Consider the following 20,462-nt stretch of genomic DNA (forward strand, 5'->3'; position numbering starts at 1 on the left):
CGGGGGGCGATTACATCACTCCCTCTGCCTGTGGGACAGAGATGAAGCCTTCCTTGGTGATCGGGATTGTTTCCTGGTGCTCCATGCAGACCAGCCTAGTTTTCCAATCTTAATATATTCCTTTAAGTAGGTGTAGAGAAAAAAAGAGAAAGCAGGAGGAATGTATCAGCTTAACTTTTTGCACCGACATTCTTCCTGGAGAAGGAGATGGAAACCCACTCCAGTATTCTTGCCTGGAGCATCCCAGGGATAGTGGAGCCTGACTGGCTGCACATAGTCCATGGGGTTGCAAATTCTTGGCAAAGATAAAAGACCAGTGTCACAGCAAAGCACCAAAACGTACAGAACCAAACCTGTTCGGTTTGTACAGTAAGTAAATAAGCCAGTTACGCATTTCCTGGACAGCTGGCAAAAGTTTGGTTACTGTAGCCACTACCCCATCGAGCTGCTCTGCTTACACAAGTTGTCAGCCTCTGTCCCAACCCCAAACTCTCTGAGGAGGAGGAGCTGGGCCTTGTCCATTCCTTATTTATAACTGGCTGCAAGTGAGGGGGAGGGACAGGCAGGGTTGGTCCCGTGCAGGCTGCTGGCCTGAGTTACATCCACAAATGCCTCAGAAGCGGCAGGCTGCCAGCATCCTTCTTCTCACATTCCTGGGTCTGTCTGGGCTGGTTGGCGCAGTTACCAGGACATACCACATTGGGATTGTGGAAGAATACTGGAACTATGTTCCCCACGGGAAGAACGTTATTACTGGGAAAAGTTTCGCAGAAGACAAGTGAGTGAAACTGGGGTCCTCAGAGACTCCAAGTTTGTATTCCTTGGGGCGCTACAATGGATGGTGGTGGTGTTGTTTAGTTACTCAGTGGTGTCCAACTCTTTGGGACTCCATGGACTGTAGCCCACCAGGCTCCTCTGTCCATGGGACTTTCTTGGCCAGAATACTGGAGTGGGTTTCCATTTCCTTCTCCAGGGGATCTTCCCCACCCAGGAATCAAACCCCTGTCTTCTGCATTGGCAGATGGGTTCCTTATCATTTAGCCACCTGGGAAGCCCATACAATGGGTATGAGTTGATCTAGATCAAAAGGAAGGCTTTGTGTTTGCTTAGCGTGCACTTGCATGGGCAAGTGTATAATTTGGGAGAGATATTCTTAGTTCTATCTGTTCACTTTGTCTGTAAAGAGTCATATACACAACCAGGTGTTCTGAATGATGACCTATTTTTTTATATGGGCAATTCTCCCTAGATACCACTAAGAACTTCCAGGGACTCTGAACTCACTTCGTCAAAAAAGGTTAAACTTTGGGATAAAAATTTGAGAATTTTCAAGAATTCTTCACTGTTTTAAAATACACAGTGTTTTCTTACTTTTAATTTTTGGAATGAAACCTAATCATTAGAGATATGCCTTAGGTAGTTACACTTTGGTTTTGGTTTGCAGTGATTAAAAGAGGGGGGCAGGTGTAGTATATTTGGCTGATATTTTAAGAGTTTCCTTGAGCCCACTTTATTTTATTTTATTTTATTTTTATTTATTTATTTATTTTTTCAGTGTGTTTTGTCATACATTGACATGAATCAGCAATAGATTTACACGTATTCCCCATCCCGATCCCCCCTCCCACCTCCCTCTCCACCCGATTCCTCTGGGTCTTCCCAGTGCACCAGTTGAGCCCACTTTAAAAATGGCTTTATTTTGCTGATAAGAACTTTGTTCCAGCCCCAATCCATTCAGTCTGAGGGCAGTATTTATCCTCAGAGCCTGGGGCATAGCTGGGTGAGATGGTACTTCAGTGTTCTCTGTCCCTGACTTTATAATTTTTTCACAAAACAGCCCTTGCTCCCCTTCGTCCTCCCAGGGTGCTGTGTCTTAAATCTTAATTTATTCCCTTGAGCTCCCTCTGAAATCACCTTCTGATTCCAGAAGTCCCATCATGCATATTTTCAACATTGTAGTTCTTAGAACATCTTTGGACATACTCTGGCAAAAAGTGGTATATTCGCATGCTTGTTCCTTTCCTTCTTTTTTTTTTTTTTTTTTTTAAAAAAAAGACAGTTATTTAGCTATGTTGTGCTGGGTCTTCATTGAGGTGTTCGGGCTTCTCTAGTTGTTGCACATGGGCTCCAGAGAGCAGAGGCTCAGTAGTTGCCACTCGAGTTCTCCGTTGTAGTGTGTGGGATCTTAGTTCCCCGAACAGGGTTCGAACCCTAGCGGCCTGCCTTGGAAGCTGAGAGTCTTAACCACTGGACCACCAGGGAAGTTCCGTTCTCTCTTTCCTGATAGGCAGTGCCCAGCGCATGCAACATCCGGGTTTCATCTTCTAGCTGCTAAGACTCACGGGGTCTGTCAAATCCGTGAGAGTCAGGTCCTCCTGCCCTGGGGGAAGACCAAAGATCCAGTTGGCTTGGACCCATGGCTTCCAGGCTTTCTAACAACACAAAAGGGGCATAGTCGTGTTTTGTTTATTCAAAAAGGATGATGCTCATGCCAGGCTACCGAGAAAGACTTTTTCTTAAGATTTGTACCAGGAAATTTCATGTCCAGGGGGCTATTTCCGGAGAAGACTCTTGACTTCTTTGTATTCACATCTGCAGACTGTGGACGGTGGTAGTTTGTATGTGACAAACGGAGCTGAGATTGTAAGGCTCCCCTAGCTCCCAGCAGCCTTCCCTGAAAGTAGAGCTCGGTTATCCTCAAAAAGGGCTCGATAGAAAAAATGATCACTGTCAGCTGCTATTGGATGGGAAGCTATTCAAGACATATGCGTTGAGGGCTCTGAGCATAGACTTTAAGTTCAATGTGATATTGGACTGCCTTTCCATAGGCACAGAAATTTTTCTCCTAAAATGCTCATGTCATTATCGCTGTTCTGTAGCATTGATTCTGACCCAGGGATTCCACCAGCGACTTTCAATTCATTACTGCATACAGTTGTTATTATTCCCACTCCACAAACAAGGAACTGAGGCTCTGAGGTTAAGTACATGCCAGAGTTTACAGTGTAAAATGCATCACCAAACACATTCCTTTGGCTTCAGAGCTAATATTTTTTCACTGTGAAACTTTTTCTTGGCAAAGGTGATCCTTTCCCACTGAATTAAACTCAACTTTGAGGGAAGTAGGAATACCAGTAATAACAACTTTCTAGAGAGACCCAATTCTTTACCAAGGGTAGGTTTAGTCTCACTTGTCACTCTTTTCAGAAAAACGTTGAAAATGATCACTGGTGTCAGTGACCAAACCAGCCACCTGGGTTTATTCAAACACCCAAAGTACTTTATCTAGTTTTCAAATTTTATTTTATGTGGGACTGCAGTTGATTTACAATATTGTGTTAGTGTCGGTTTACAGTGCTGGTTCAGTTTTACATATATCTATTCTTTTTTCAAATTCTTTTGCCATTTAGGTTATTACAGAATATTGAATTCCCTGTGCTACACAGTAGGACCTTGCTGGTTATCTATTTCGAATGTAGGAGTGTGTATATGTCAATCCCAAGCTCCCAATTTATCCCCCCACCCACTTCCCTTTTGGTGACCATAACTTTGTTTTCTATGTCTGTGTGTCTGTTTAAAGACTCAAAGTACTTTAAATAATCAAATATTAAGATGCCATTTTCGCAAGGCTGGGTGCAGGAAGAAGTTAGGGGCTTTCTGTTGATCATTTCAGCCAGTAGATGGGGCTTTGAAGAAATTACAATAAAATGTACAAAAATCATTATGGTGAAAAAGAAAAAAGAGAGCAGGCATGACTAAAACATAGTTTGGCATCATATTAGAGTGAGGTTGTTTAACAAATGCTGTGGTTCCCTGGAGGAGGATTCCTGACCTTTAGGAGCAGCTGGCATGCTAGACATCATACCTGGAATGCCAAGGTTCCCATGTGTTTCCTTCTGCTGTGTTGAGGGGCAGTGTTTATGCAGGGCAGACTCCTGACTCAAAAGGGGAGCCTGGATGAGGCTGTGGCATGTGCTGGCTTTTAGTAGTAATCATGCCAGGAAGTAATCATACCACTCTTGTGGCTGGTGGTTCAGGGCAAGTTTCTAAGAAGGCACAGTTGTGGTTGGCTGCTGACTCCTGCTTGAAGACCACAGGACACCTGTCTCAGGGGCTATGATTCACAAGTGTCATGGAGCCACAGGTGACACCTATGACGTTGTCACAAAATATGGAGTTCACTATGTGCACTCTGTGTTGCAACACCTTTCCCTGGAGAAGGGGTCATCTTGGGTGGTGTGACTGTGCCTCTCACTTGGCTTCTGCAGGGTGAGTAGACAGCATTTCTGAGGACACTCTGCTGCTTAGATATTCACAACCAGAAAATATCCAGCGTTTAGAAATCCAAAACAGCCGGATTTCTGTCGTCGCTCTTTCCACTGTCGTGGCTCTTTCTAGGAAAGAGCCTAGAGCAGGAATCAAGAGGCCTGACTTCTAGTCCTTATTTTGTCCCCAATTTGCTGTGTAACCTTGAACATGTCACATAATCTCTGTGAACATCAGTTTCTTTACTTTGTATAACATGCATGTGTGTGCTAAGTCGCTTCAGTCATGTCTGAATCCTTGTGACCCTATGGACTGTAACCCACCAGGCTCCTCTGTCCATGGGGATTCTCCAGGCAAGAATACTGGAGTGGGTTGCCATGCCCTCCTCCAGGGAATCTTTTAGATCTAGGGGTTGAACGTGCGTCTCTTACACCTCCTGCATTCTTTACCACTAGCACCACCTGTGAGGCCCAGAAATATAATCCTTAAAGTCACCTGAGAAGTATAATTCCCAGGCATCAGAAATAATTTTCAAAACTAAATGAAAAGTATCTTATCTGACTTGCTGGTTGGAGAAAATTTTTTGCAATGCAAGGAGAAAGATGCTTTACAAATGTTCCACCTAGAAATCAAGAGTTGGAGAAGTTGAGGTTTGACAGAAAACTAAAAAATTCTGTAAAGCAATTATCCTTCAGTTAAAAAATGAACTAAAAAAAAAAAAAGAGTTGGGGAAGTCCTGAGAGTGGGGATAAGTGACAGTTTTTAAAGTATTCTATACTTTTATTTACCCATTCATTTTCCCCCTGCCCTTTAAGAATGATCTCCAATTCTTCACCCTCAAAGTATTTTCTTCCCCAGAGTCCTGGCTTATTCTCATAAAATTCCTTCCCAACCCCTCATGCAGCTTGGTGACTTTATCTGGCCTTGGACACTGCAGGTACCCTCCCTGCTTTGCTCTTTATGGGTTTGGTGTACCCCAGTCACCTCCATACCTGGAGGAGGAGGATGGTGGAGTAGAAGGTCCAGAGTATGTATAATAAATTCCCCAACCCTACACAGAGCTCTGTCAGTGACAGTGACCCATGGAGAACTAAGCAAGGCCAGTCACTTGGGATCCTTACTGTAGGAACTAATCACTGTCAGTTTAGTTGTTCTGGTTACTTTGTGTTTAAATAAGGGGAATGGGCAAAAATTAGGGGGGAAGGAAGGTGAATGCCAAAGTTTCAGTGATATAAAAAAGCTTGGAAACCAAAATTAGGCAGGGCCAAGAGCCTAATAAATCCTGATTCACAGGGATGAGATAGGAAATAAATTGAGATTCTTTTACCAAGATATGACAGCAGTCAGATGGTGCAATTTAACTTCCCAAGTTGGTACCTTTGCTTGATCATAGGGGTCAACAATGTAATTGAGACTATAAGCAGTAATATTTCCTAGAAAGTATAAGATTTAGGAGTCATAGTCTATTTAAAAAATTTTCTCCCAATGAATGTATTCCTCCTCTTCCCCACTGGGCGTAATGAGGACACACAGTTCCTTTAATTGGCCTGGGGATGATGTCAGCATTTGATGCACTCCTGACGGTGCTGCTCATAAAATGCTTAATGAAGGTGTGACTGTGCTTCGTGGTGGAGCCAGGTCTTTAATGGAGCCAGAGAGGATCACCTTACTTAAGTTACAATTCTCATCAAGCTCTCCTTAGGCCACCAACACACAGGCAGGCTTTTTTTCTTCCCAGTGAAATATAGGGGTTTTCGTGGGTGCTGACTCATAGGCAGAATCATTCTTGGACATAAGTGAAACTGATCACTGCTCAAACTCCACTTAGGGTCTGTGAAGGGAGTTTACCCACCTCCATCATCACCGTGGTAGCCCAGCTGATGGCAAAGTGTTTTGAGCATCGCCTATGAGCAGGCCCTATGATGGGAGTGAGGACGTTCCTATATGTGTATCTGAAAGAAGAGCCAGTGAAGGGAAGCTGGTGGGGGAAGAGAAAGGCTTTGGTAAATTTTGAAATAATCACCTCATTAATATTTCGTTTTATACAGATGCTCACTTTCAAATTTCAGCATCTATCTTGTCAGCAAAAAAAAATTATGTGTTCGGCCTGATGCCTTGTGAATCTCGTGGGGTTGCTGTTATTTTCTGTATCAATTAGTGGTTGCTTTTGGCTGCCAGTAAAGATAAGACTGCTGCTGCTGCTGCTAAGGCACTTCAGTGGTGTCTGACTCTGCGACCCCATAGACGGCAGCCCACCAGGCTCCCCCATCCCTGGGATTCTCCAGGCAAGAACACTGGAGTGGGTTGCGATTTCCTTTTCTAGAGTGGCTTAAATAAATGAGGGCTTGATACACTTATGAAAGAAATTTAACAAGATGCCAGAATAGCCTGGCCTGCTGGTGAGTGGGGCTCTGGCATTAACTTGAGAGGCCTAGGATTCTTGCTCTGTTTACTCAGCAAGTAATTAAATCTTTTTGAAAAAAGTTATTTTTTGTCATGTTGGGTCTTCTTCATTGCTATGCAAGCTTTCTCTACTTTGGCTGAGCTGGGGCTACTCTTTGTTAAACTGAGTGTGCATCTCATTGCAGTGACTTCTCTTGTTGCGGCTGGTGGGCCCTAGCCACGCAGGCCTAAGTAGTCGTGACGCACTGGCTTAGCTGCTCCACCACACATGGAATCTTCCAGAACCAGGAGTCAAAACTGTGTCCCCTGCATTCACAGGCAGACACTGTACCACCAGGAGAGTCCCAGTTGAGTCTTTTTTTTCCCTTAATTTTCTCATCAGTGATATGGGGATAATGACAGTACTTGCATGGAGAAGTGATATATTCATTTCCTGTAGCTACTGTGACAAATTACCACAAACTACGTGGTTTAGAACAACATAAGTCTGTTCTCACCCTGTCCTGGAGGCAAAACATCTGAAGTGAAGCTGTTGGCAGGACTTTCTTGCAATTCCTCTGGAGGCGCTAAGGGAGAGTCCACCCATTGCCTCAGTTTCTGGGGGCTGCTAATAATCCTTGGCTTGTGGTGCAACCTCTGCCTCCATCTTCATATCACCTCCCCTGTGTGTGTCTAATCTCCTTCCTATGAGAACAGTTTTGGAGCAACCAAGACACTTGCTTCTTGGAACTAGAGCTATGACAAACCTAGACAAACCTAAAAAGCAGAGACATCACTTTACCAACAAAGGTCTATTTAGTCAAAGTTATGGTTTCCAGTAGTCATATACGGTTGTGAGAGTTGGACCATAGAGAAAGTTGAGCACCAAAGAACTGGTGTTTTTGAATTGTGGTGCTGGAGAAGACTCCTAAGAGTCCCTTGGACCACAAGGATTGGATTACCTAGGACCATCTTCTCATCTCATAATCCTTAACTTAATTGTACCTGCAAGGACTCTTTCTCCAAAGAAAGGGATTAGGATGTGGACTTATCTTTGAGAGTCATCATCAGCTATCACAGGGGATATCAGGAGATTTGTCAGTGCTCAGGTGTGGTGCCTGGCACTGGGTTAGCACTCAGGAAATATTTGTCATCATATTGCTCACCTGTCTTGAGGGGCTCTCTGGAGAGCAGGATATTTGTGCCAGAGATATTTCAGATGGTCACATTTTCTTCTTTCCTTTTGAGGTGGACCATTTTTAAAGTCTCTATTGAATTTGTTACAATACTGCATCCATTTTATGTTTTGTTTTTTTGGCCACAAGGCATATGGGGCTCCTAGCTCCCCAACCAGGGATGGAACCCACACCTCCTACTTTGGAAGGTGAAGTCTCAACCACTAGACTTTCAGAGAAGTCCCATATTTTCCTCTTTTCTAATTAGAGCTTTTCCAGAAATGAAAAAAACTCCCCTGACTCCCCCTGATTGAGTGCTCACTCTCCCAGAGGCCATGTGTGGGGCTCCACATCTCATTCACCCCTCTTGTTGGCTCTGCCATGCTCAGCGGTTTACAGTCAAGGAAACTAGGGTTCAGAGAAGTCAAGTAACTTCCCCAAAATCTCAAGTTGTTAAGTGGGGCACTGGGATTCAGGCTCCTTCTCTTTTTCCTTTACCGTATGGATTTGGCACCTGGGGGACTTCTGTGGAAATGAGTGGGAAGAAGGGGGAACTCAAGACTTAAGTGATGTTGGAGGAACCGGGGTGAGTTCCTCCCTGAATTAATACTTCAAAAACTATTCATCTAATTAGGAAGGGTTTGGCTGCCCCTGAAGTGCAACTTGAAACCACCATCTTCACCCTTCCTTTTACCAGGTAGCACTCACCCCAGTCTAGTCCTGGTGAGTGTGTTTTCTCCTTGGTGAACTGCGTCCCACCTCAAGCTCAGGCAACACCACTTGTCCTTATTGTGACTGTATGATCTCACATGTTTGCTCTGACCACACCCTCCGCTGATGTTACTTTGCCGCTCATCCTCATCCTCAGTTCAGTTCAGTCACTTAGTCGTGCCTGACTCTTTCCGGCCCCATGGACTGCAGCACACCAGACCTCCCTGTCCATCACCAATTCCTGGAGCTTGCTCAAACTCATGTCCATCCAGTCAGTGATGCCATCCAACCATCTCATCCTCTTTTGTCCCCTTCTCCTCCTGCCCTCAATCTTTCCCAGCATCAGGGTCTTTTCAAATGAGTCAGCTCTTCACATCAGGTGGCCAAAGTATTGGAGCTTCAGCTTCAGCATCAGTCCTTCCAATGAATATTCAGGACTGATTTCCTTTAGGATAGACTGGTTGGATCTCCTTGCAGTCCAAGGGACTTCCAAGAGTTTTCTTCAACACCACAGTTCAAAAGCATCAGTTCTTTGTTGCTCAGCTTTCTTTATAATCCAACTCTGACATCCATACATGGAAAAACCATACTACTGGAAAAACCATAATTTATACTAGACGGATCTTTGGCAAAGTAATGTCTCTGCTTTTCAATATGCTGTTTAGGTTTGCCATAGTTTTTCTTTCAAGGAGCAAGTGTCTTTTAATTTCATGGCTGCAGTCACCATCTGCAGTGATTTTGGAGCCCAAGAAAATAAAAGCTGTCACCATTTCCATTGTTTCCCCATCTATTTGCCATGAAGTGATGGGACCAGATGCCATGATCTCACGTTTTTGAATGTTGAGTTTTAAGCCAGCTTTTTCACTCTCCTCTTTCACTTTCATCAAGAGGCTCCTTAGCTCCTCCTCATTTATCCTATATCTCCCCAACACTTACTCAGACATCTGGGCCCTATATGGTTGCATGCATGCTTAGGTGCTCAGTCATGTCCTACTCTCTGCGATCTTTGGATTATAGCCCTGGACTAGGCTCCTCTGTCCATGGGATTTTTCAAGCAAGAACCTGGAGTGGGTTGACCATTTCCTCCTCCAGGAAACCTTCTCAACCCAGGGATTGAACCCGTGTCTCCTGCATCACGCATGAATTCTTTACCCACTGAGCCATTGGGAAAGCCCACTGTATGATTAGTTGTCCCTTAATATAGAAAACTTTTTGTTGCTATATATTTGCCAAAGCATCTGTTTTGTCTTCATAGCCAGGTGGGACATATCTTGAATACAGGGACTGATAATTATGTCTTGGCTCCAGTTTCTGAAGTCTCATATACAGTACAGGTTCAACAACCGCTTGATAGTTGAATGGATAAGGAATAATTTCCACTAAAAGATCCAGGTTGTAGGGCAATGGTGATGCTGGTGAGCTGCACAGCTCCTGTGAGCTACAAAGCCCTCGGAATTTAACCTGGCAGCCCACCTCTGCACTGGTTAGATGTTCCCACAGGCAGGTTCATTCTGACAATGGTTGATCTGGCCTGCCTTTGGGAGGTGTCAACCTTCATGGTATTGCCCTTGACCTTGGCAATGTGAGCATCTTGTCTTTAAAGCAGTAGCTAGTCTGAAACTTTCTTAGGGATTGGAATGAAAACGGACAGTTTTCCAGTCCTGTGGCCACTGCTGAGTTTTCCAAATTTCCTGGCATATTGAGTGCAGCACTTTCACAGGATCATCTTTCAGGATTTGAAATAGCTCAACTGGAATTCCATCACATCCACTAGCTTTGTTCATAGTGATGCTTTCTAAGGCCCACTTGACTTCACATTCCAGGATGTCTGGCTCTAGGTCAGTGATCACACCATTGTGATTATCTGGGTCATGTAGATCTTTTTTGAACAGTTCTTCTGTGTATTCTTGCCACCTCTTCTTAATATCTTGTGCTTCTCTTAGGTCCATGCCATTTCTGTCCTTTATTGAGCCCATCTTTCCATGAAATGTTCCCTTGGTATCTCTCATTTTCTTGAAGAGATCTCTAGTCTTTCCCATTCTGTTGTTTTCCTCTATTTCTTTGCATTGATCACTGAGGAAGCCTTTCTTATCTCTCCTGGCTATTCTTTGGAACTCTGCATTCAAATGGGAATATCTTTCCTTTTTTCCTTTGCTTCTTGCTTCTCTTCTTTTCACAGCTATTTGTAAGGCCTCCTCAGACAACCATTTTGCCTTTTTGCATTTCTTTTCCATGGGGATGGTCTTGATCCCTGTCTCCTGTACAATGTCATGAACCTCTGTCCATGGTTCATCAGGCTGTCTATCAGATCTAGTCCCTTAAACCTGCTTCTCACCTCCACTGTTTAATCATAAGGGATTTGATTTAGGTCATACCTGAATGTCTAGTGGTTTTCCCTACTTGCTTCAATTTAAGTCTGAATTTGGCATTAAGTAGTTCATGATCTGAGCCACAGTCAGCTCCTAGTCTTTTTGCTGAGTGTATAGAACTTCTCCACCTTTGGCTGCAAAGAATGTAATCAATCTGATTTCCGTGTTGGCCATGGTGATGTCCATGTGTAGAGTCCTTTCTTGTGTTGTTGGAAGAGTGGTGTTTGCTAAGACCAGTGCGTTCTACTGGCAAAACGCCTATTAGCCTTTTACCTTGCTTGATCCCGTACTCCAAGGCGCCAATTTGCCTGTTCTACAGTGTTTCTTGACTTCCTACTTTTGCTTCCAATTCCCTATTATGAAAAGGACATCTTTTGGGGGTGTTAATTCTAGAACGTCTTGTAGGTCTTCACAGAACTGTTCAACTTCAGCTTCTTCAGCATTACTGGTTGGGGCATAGACTTGGATTACCTTGATATTGAATGGTTTGCCTTGGAAGCGAACAGAGATCATTCTGTCATTTTTGGGACTGCATCCAAGTACTGCATTTGGACTCTTTTGTTGACTATGATGGCTACTGGTCCATTCTTTTAAGGGATTCCCTGCCCACAGTAGTAGATATATGGTCATCTGAGTTAAACCACAACCATTCCAGTCCATTTTAGTTTCGCTGAATTCCTAAAGAATGTCAAATTCCCCCACTTGCCATCTCCTGTTTGACCACTACTCCAATTTGCCTTTGATTCATGGACCTACACTCCAGGTTCCTTATGCAATATGCCTCCCCCTTTGCAGCATCGGACCTTGCTTCTATCACTCAGTCCCATCCACCCCTGGTTATCGGCATCTGGTCCCATCACCTATGGAAATAGATGGGGAGAGCAGTGGAAACAGTGTCAGACTTTATTTTTTTTGGGTCTCCAAAATCACTGCAGATGGTGATTGGCAGCCATGAAATTAAAAGACGTTTACTCCTTGGAAGGAAGTTATGACCAACCTGGATAGCATATTAAAAAGCAGAGACATTACTTTGCCAACAAAGGTCCGTCTGGTCAAGGCTATGGTTTTTCCAGTGGTCATGTATGGATGTGAGAGTTGGACCGTGAAGAACGCTGAGCACCGAAACATTGATGCTTTTTGAACTGTGGTGTTGGAGAAGACTCTTGAGAGTCCCTTGGACTGCAAGGAGATCCAACCAGTCCATCCTGAAAGAGATCAGTCCTGGGTGTTCATTGGAAGGACTGAGGCTGAAGCTGAAACTCCAATACTTTGGCCACATCATGTGAAAAGTTGACTCATTGGAAAAGCCCCTGATGTCTGGAGGGACTGGGGGCAGGAGGAGAAGGGGACGACAGAGGATGAGATGGCTGGATGGCATCACTGACTCGATGGGCATGAGTTTGAGTCAACTCTAGGAGTTTGTGATGGACAGGGAGGCCTGGCGTGCTGCAATTTATGGGGTCTCAAAGAGTCGGACATGACTGAGCGACTGAACTGGACTGAACTGAGTCTGAAACTTCCCACCCCACTGGATTCCTTCACAGCAGGAAATAGACACCTCCCCAGCTTGAGTCACAATGTTAGAATGTAGATTGGGGACGAATTTCAAGGTTGGTGATTACTCAGTTGCTCACAGTGGGATTATCCTGCGACTACACTGTAAATATAATATACAACCCTTCCACATGGGCATTCTAATGAGTGCACTCGAGCTAAACTGGAGGCTGCTTCCTATGGATGACTCCTTGAAGTCACCCACTTGCTTTGTTACTTGGGCCAAATTTGCATCTTCTAGAGCTCATGGGAGCTGGAGCTTCTGTCACAAATGCAAGATGTATTCTTAGGGGTGGTTTGCTGTAAAGACACTGAAAAGACTTTCTCTTATTTCCACCCCTCCTTTACTTTTTCCACTTTCGATAGATCCTATGGATTTAAATAGTTCCTATGGTTTCAAATAGCTACTGTGGATTTTATGCTAAGCACTATTGTTGTTCAATTGCTCAGTTGTGTCAGACTCTTTGTGACTCCATGGACTAGCACACCAGGCTTCTTTGTCCTTCAGTGTCTCCTGGAGTTTGCTCAAACTCATGTTCATTGAGTTGATGCCCTCCAACCATTCCGTCCTCTGCATTCCCTTCTCTTCCTGCTCTCGGTCTTTCCCAGCATCAGGGTCTTTTCCATTGAGTTGGCTCTTCGCACCAGGTGGCCAAAGTATTGGAGCTTCAGCTTCAGCATCAGTCCTTCCAATGAATATTCAGGGTTGATTTCCTTTAGAATCAACTGGTTCAATCTCCTTGCAGTCCAAGGGACTCTCAAGAGTCTTCTCCAGCACCACAGTTCAAAAGCATCAAATGTTTGACACCCAGCCTTCTTTATGGTCCTACTCTCACATCCATACATGACTACTGGAAAAGGCCATAGCTTTGACTATATGGACCTTGGAGTGACCACTGGCTGTTTAGGTTGTCAACTGAAAAAAATACAATCTAAAAAAAATGCAGTCTAAAAGTTGAGAGTTGTTTATTCAGTGGGAATTGTTAGGACTTTAAACCCAGGATATAGCATCTCAAATGATCCTGAGAGAACTGTTTCCAAGGAGGTGGGTGGGCAAGGAGTCAGACAATATAGAAGTTTGCAGTCAAGGGTCAGGCAATTTGAATATCAAAAGATTATTGTTAATTAAGGAAAACCAGATATCTCAAATTAAGGAATTTAGCACTCTTCTAGGTATCAGAAGATGCAAGCGTCTGGGCTCACTGAAATCATTCTTTTCATTTGCGTCGAAGCTGTCTGGGACCAGCGACCTGCTCTGAATCCTTGACTCGCTGAGACGTGGCCACGCTGCTCCCCACCCCCCAACCCCCTCCCCGTTCCCCCAGCTGCTCAGCCCTAACGGGGAGTGGGGGTTGGGGTGGGGTGGGGATGGCTAATGGCTGTGGACAGATCACACTGTTCTTCAGGGTCTCAGAAATTTACATTTGAAAGGCTGAAATCCCTGAGGGCTGTGACATCCTTGTTTACTGAGATGGCAGGAAATACTCCATTTCACAAGGTGATAAGACTGACACCCACCCTGGAATAAGCAAAACAAGTTGATTTACAACTCACTGCTGAAATATGCAGTATATGCACTTCCCCTCCCTGTGATATCCTCACCTTCTCTCTGGGTGGCTCTGCAGACAGCTCACAGTGAGGAACTCTTGCTCAGCAGACATTTGCACGTGGGTATATGCACGTGTGCATATATGCACACACTGCGAACGCAGAGCAGAGAAGTGAGGAGGGGCAGAGGTGCGTCTCTCCCTGCAGAGCCTGCAAGCTCCTACGAATAACTTCATTATAACTTTTTACCCATCAAGCTGAGCTTACAGCGGACACCAGAAATTCTGAATCTAACCCTTGCTCAGGCGTTGGCTTACTTGGTGACCAGTATAAAGCCAGACAACCCCTCCTGCTCCGGGACCAGTTAGTGAGGATGACTCAGTTCTCCTCTGCTCTTCCTCTTCCTTCTCCTTCTGAGCAGCCTCCTCGATTAGGATTTATACTCATCTGCTAGTTAACAGAAGCCCCCCAAACACTGGCTTAAGTCTATTTATTTATTTACACAAAAGAGGTCCAGAGGTTGGCAATCTTTAGGGTCCCAGGTTCTTTTGGATTTCCAATTGACCGTCCCTAGGGTGTGACCTTCTTCTTCAGTCTCTCAGAAAGGCTGCCAAAGATCCAGTGATCACGTCTTCATTTTAGGCATGGATAATGGGAAGTCAGAGAACAGAAAGGGTCTCTACCAGCTGAGTTCAGAGATGCACCAAGGAGTGATATGTGTTCACATCTTTTTGGCTAGAACTATGTCACATGACCATCCAAGCTGCAAGTGAGGCTGGGAAACACAAGAGCCTCTATAATAGAGCCCCACTGTCAGGCATCCAGACTTTTGATCCCATTCCCTTGCATAGGGAAATGTAGGCTTTGGCACTATGGACCAGCAGAGGTGAATGTTTGCAGCTGGGCAGACACATGTATGCTCAGTGGAGGAGGAAGACCAAGTGTGCACAGATCCAAGTGTTCCCAAGACCTCAGTCCTGAGACTGACAGAGTGGACTTAGACTTGTCAGTCCAGAGGCTGAGCAGGTGCTGTGCTCCCGGGTCAGGATGCCAAGTCTTCCCTGTGGGGAAGGAGAGCTCATCCTCACAGCATGCTTCGTGGTGCCAGCTGGGTTTTCAGAGGTAGAAGTCACATAGGAGGAAAGTTTGACCCCTCAGTAGCCAAATAGGCTGCACTCTCTTGTTTAAATAAAATGTGGGCTTGTTTTTATTATGAAAGTAAGTACAGTGGTACTGAGTAAAACATTCCCACAGTAGGGAAGAGGGTGAGTAAAAGTAAACTCTAAAATTTTTTGTTGGAGTATGGTAGCTTTACAATGTTGTGTTAGTTTCCGCTGTACGGCAAAGTAAATCAGCTATATGTATATATATATCCCCCTTTTTTACCTTTTCTTCCCTTTAGGTCACCACAGAGGATTGAGTAGAGTTCCCTGTTCTACAGAGTAGGTTCTCATTAGTTACCTATTTTATACATAGTAATGTAAATATGTCAGTCCCAATTTCCCAAGTCATCCCACCATCCCGTTCCCTCCTTGATGTGCCTATGTTTGCTCTCTACTTCTGCATCTGTATTCCTGCTTTGCAAATGGGTTCATTGTACAATTTTTCTAGATTCCACATATGTGTGTTAATATACAATATTTGTTTTTCTCTTTCTGATTTGCTTCACTCTGTATGACAGTCTCTAGTTCCATTCACATCTCTGCAAATGGCTCAGTTTCATTCATTTCAAGGTTTAGTAATATTTCACTGTATGTATGAGTCACATCTTAATTTTAAAAAGTAGCATGGAGAAATAAAAGGAAATACATAGAATTAAATGTAAAAAAGTAAACTTCTCTTCCCTTCTTGCTCCTGTCTGTGGCCTCAGTCCCAAGTCCCAGAGGCTACACTTTATGATTTCCCTGGCCACTTTTCAAATGTTTTCTTTGCATGTGTGTGTATATACACTGTTTTAAAAATACACAAATGGCATACTTTACACACTTTACATGCTAAAATTTGCTTTTACCATTTAGTATTTGATAACCACATCATCCTGCTACCTGTAGAAATATCTAATTCTTTTGCATGGCTAAGTGGTATGTGGGGGTGTATACTCAGTCGCTAAATCATATCCGACTCTTTACAACCCCTTGGACTGTAGCCTGCTAGGCTTCTCTGTCCATGGGATTTCCCAGGCAAGAATGCTGGAGTGGGTTGCAGTTTCTTCCTCCAGGGAATCTTCCTGACCCAGGGATCGAGCCTGTGTCTCCTGCATTGCAGGCTGATTCTTTACCACTGAGCCACCTGGGAAACCAAGTGGTATGACTGTGCCATAATTTACCTAGTCAGCAGCTGAAAAAATTTCGATACGTCAAGGCTTTTGATACGAAAATCATTGTTATAATTCTCCAGTCCTTTTGTCAGGATTCCTGTCTCATTGGCTCCATTATCTGGATTGGAAGCTGAAGCTGGCATCTGGGCAAGAGAGAGCTTTGCTTCCTCTGGGAGGACTGGCCCTATGATTTCTGGAGTGCTGGCCTTTCTCAGGTCGGGCTCACCTCTGGCTCTTCTTTGGGGGTCCTGAACCCATGGCTTCCTCCTTTGTCATAGGAACCTCCCCCCATACTGACTCTACAACAAAGGCAGGGCAGGTTGGCACACGTGGGTGCCTGGACAGGCTAGTAATCTGGTGCTCTGGGCAGATAAACAATATGGGGCTCTTTCAACTGATATTTGCTAAAACATTTGTTCAACTCTTATTTGAAGGAAAGGCTGAGTGCTGAAGTGTGGTGCACATAGATCTCTGGTTCCATCATCCTGAAAAGTCTGCAGGGTGGGCAAAACTGCTATTCACACTAGAGATTGCTCAGATCTTTGTCAAAGGGACTGCTTGGGAGCTTGTATTTGAGTCACTTATGTCTGATCATTTGTTGATCTCTTCAAGGAAATGAACATGAAGCCTTGAAGATACCTGTTATTTAACCTTTTGGCCTATAGTGTTTCAGTTCAGTTCAGTGCAATCACTCAGTCGTGTCTGACTCTTTGCAACCCCATGGACTGCAGCACACCAGGCCTCCCTGTCCATCACCAATTCCCAGAGCTTGCTCAAACTCACATCCATTCAGTCGGTGATGCCATCCAACCATTTCCTCCTATGTCGTCCCCTTCTCCTCCTGCATTCAATCTTTCCCAGCCTCAGGGTCTTTTCAAATGAGTCAGCTCTTTGCATCAGGTGGCCAAAGTATTGGAGTTTCAGCTTCAGCATCAGTCCTTCCAATGAATATTCAGGACTGATTTCTTTTAGGATGGACTGGTTGGATCTTCTTGCAGTCCGAGGGACTCTCAAGAGTCTTCTCCAATACCACAGTTCAAAAGCATCAATTCTTCGGCGATCAGCTTTCTTTATGGTGCAACTCTCACATCCATACATGACTACTGGAAAAGTAGTGTTTAATGAAGTGCTAATCTTAATGAGGTTAACAGATATCCATTAGCTAATACAGAGACTATCAGACCTGCTATGGATCCATCTACCAGGAAATTCTAGGGAGATTCCTGATAGTCCAGTATTTAGGACTTGGCCCTTTTACTGTTTTGGCCTGGGCTCAATCCCTGTTCGGAGAACTAAAATCCTGAAAGTCTCACAGTGTGCAGCCAAAAAAAAAAAATTTATCCGCTTGAATAGGACCCAGAAAGAGGGAAGAAGAGAGGAGGAGAATTTGGGAAAGATGATGTAGAAGTAAAGAGAGACAGTGAATCTTCTCCAGTTGGCTAAAGAAAGAACCAGATCTGACAAGGCAAGCAGATGCCACATTCAGGCCACTGGGAGAGGGGGTCTCAGCCAAGCTGTGGTCAGATACCAAGGAATAAAATTCTGCAAATCAGGCATGAAGGTAAATAGTCTCTGTCAGCCAGGCAGGCTTGGTATTCAGAGGTAGAAGCTCAGGAAGTTTGCTCAAGTGAGCAGACGCAGGTGGGTGAAATCAGATGAAAAAAAGTTAGATATGGGAAAATTGTCTTCCTGAAACAAAGATATATGGTCAGATTTCCCTGCTCAAGAATCTTCAGTGACTATTAATTAGAGATATAATTATATCCTGGGCTTCCCAGGTGGTGCTACTGGTAAAGGACCTGCCTTCTGATGTAGGATACCCAGGTTTGATCCCTGGGTTGGGAAGATCCCCTGGAGGAGGAAACAGCTACCCACTCCAGTATTCTAGCCTGGAGAACCCCATGGACAAAGGAGCATGATGGTCTACAGTCCATGGGGCCGTGACAAGTCGGACACGAATAAAAGAGAATAGAAGGTACAGTAAATGAGAAAGAGAAAAGCGAAGAGATATATCATGATGAAAGCAAGTAGGAGTTGATTAGAGAGAAGAAGAAAATAGCAAAATTTAAGAGACGAGAGGAATGTACAGGTCCCCAGCAGATTCTCTCCTTGGGTTGGCCATATGGTTGCCAAAAGCTCTAGACTCACATTCCCAGTTCTGAGTACACAAAATGCTATCCTTCACAAGTTCCTAGATTCCCTCGGATATAAACAACCAGCCATGTCCCTGAACTAATCACTGTGGTCGAGGGTGGGTTGGTTGGTGGGAATTGTCCAGACCTAGATTAGAGCCATCCCTCTACCAAGGACGGTGTGCTTCACCAATGACATGGGGCTTGGTGTGCTGATCGGTTAGGTTGAGTCACTTTCTCCATTGCTGGAGGTGGATGTGGAGCCCCACCCATGCATATAGAATGAGAATGGGGAAGGCTTGCTCTTAGAACAAGGAATGTGGTGTGGGTGCTAAGTTGGCAAAATGTCTGCCATATCAGCCCTTTCCATCTTCTTTCTTGGGTAACTTGTCTCTGCTCTTTGAGACCATATTTAGGCATTACTTCATCTAGGAAACTTCTCCTGATACATTTTATGCCCCAGATTAGATACCTATGTTCTCATAATGTTACTGAACCAAACATGGATCCACTTACCCAATGCGTAGTAAAGCATATCTACTGATACCAGGCTCTGGTGAAGGAGAGTACGGCATTTGTTGCAAGGTGCTCAACGTGGGGCCAAGCAAGGACAACAGGCGGCTCACAAATTCCCCAGTGGTTTTCAGAGAGGGTTTTTTAAAGTGAGATCGAGGGGTGTGTGATCAGTTCACGTACATCCTTCTGACTGACTGGTGGTGAGGTAATTAATGGTGGTGTTTGGGAGTCAACACCATCAACCTTCTGTTTCCTACTCATCTGGGGTTGACATGCTGGTGGTCAGCACGTAGTTAACTTCCTCTTGGTGCAGGTTTTAGTATCTGCAAAACAAGTCAAGGATATGACACAGAATTTTGTCTGTAGCTCTTGAGGAGGAACTAAACTATTGTTTGTTTTATAGCTAAACTATTATTTTGTCTTACTTGTCTTTGTTTCTGCATTTTCTCACTTCTCTGGTTAAACTTGCTCTTTGGATCTTTGGGAATACCTAGGAGACTAAAACTTTTCTACAAACAAGAGGCAGGGGACACCAGGGATCTGTCACTGGGAAGGCCCCACAGGGTCCTGCTTGGTTTCAATAACTCTTCCTTCTAGAATGAGAGCTCCTTCAAGTCTTTGCCTTTTTCTCTGTATCCCCAGAACTGAGCACAGGGCTTGAGATACTTAGTTTGTTGAGTGACTGAGAGGGAATGCATGCACACAGGCAGGAGTGTGTGCCACAGTGGGACTTGCCTCTCATCACCTGATTAGACACAGCTACACAGGGATGGCTATACCCAGTACTTCTGGGATTGGAGTCCCACACTAAGCACATAGGCTGAGAGTGGGGAAGGGGGTTCCACCTCCCAGAAGAAGATGGTATGGCCACCTCCAGGGTAGAGTCACCAGCACTGCTATTGTCTCAGGCTCCCAGACTCTGGGACTGAGTGTCCCTTTTACCCTGGGGTTCCAGGAGGGCATCTGGTCACTTCACATCCTAGAATCATATTTGTTTCACATCCATCTCTTTTCTATTGCATCACACACTCCTGGTCTCCAAACAGCCTCCCTGCCCCCATCTTTGCTATTCTCTTTGCCTGACTCCTTTAAAGCTTGCACACCACTGCAATAATACTTATTGCACCATCCTTAAATACTGATTATCATGTCACCCATTTTATGAAAAACCTCAGTGAGTCTTCAGCGCTTCCAGGATCAATTCTAAATTCTTCAACCTATGATAACCATATGATAAAGTTCATTACCAGTCTTTCCCCAGATTTTGCATACAGCCATACTTCTCACTCCTCACCATCCACCCCTGAGCCCCAGCTTATAAACCACTCTCCCCCATATCACCCATATTTCTTCCTCCTTGTTGCTCAAGCTCCACCTCTGCTTAGTATCCTCAACTTTTCCATTTTGTTACCCAATCTTACTTCTCCTTAATCTCTGAATTTTTCATGAGGTGTTTCTGACCTCTTTGATCCACGGCAATCTTTTCCTTCTG

At 44.4% G+C, this 20,462-nt stretch overlaps 1 protein-coding gene across 1 annotated transcript in view; it reads left to right on the forward strand.

The window, feature by feature from the left end:
- Positions 1 to 608: 608 nt before the first annotated feature.
- HEPHL1 (hephaestin like 1) overlaps positions 609 to 20,462 on the forward strand; it is a 98,084-nt gene continuing 78,230 nt past the window's right edge. The window contains exon 1 of the mRNA XM_043451840.1: positions 609 to 778. Within this exon, the coding sequence (XP_043307775.1) occupies positions 609 to 778 (170 nt within the window). The remainder of the gene's footprint in view (positions 779 to 20,462) is intronic.

The sequence above is a fragment of the Cervus canadensis genome, chromosome 29, assembly GCF_019320065.1.
Source record: "Cervus canadensis isolate Bull #8, Minnesota chromosome 29, ASM1932006v1, whole genome shotgun sequence".
Classification (NCBI taxonomy): domain Eukaryota; kingdom Metazoa; phylum Chordata; class Mammalia; order Artiodactyla; family Cervidae; genus Cervus; species Cervus canadensis.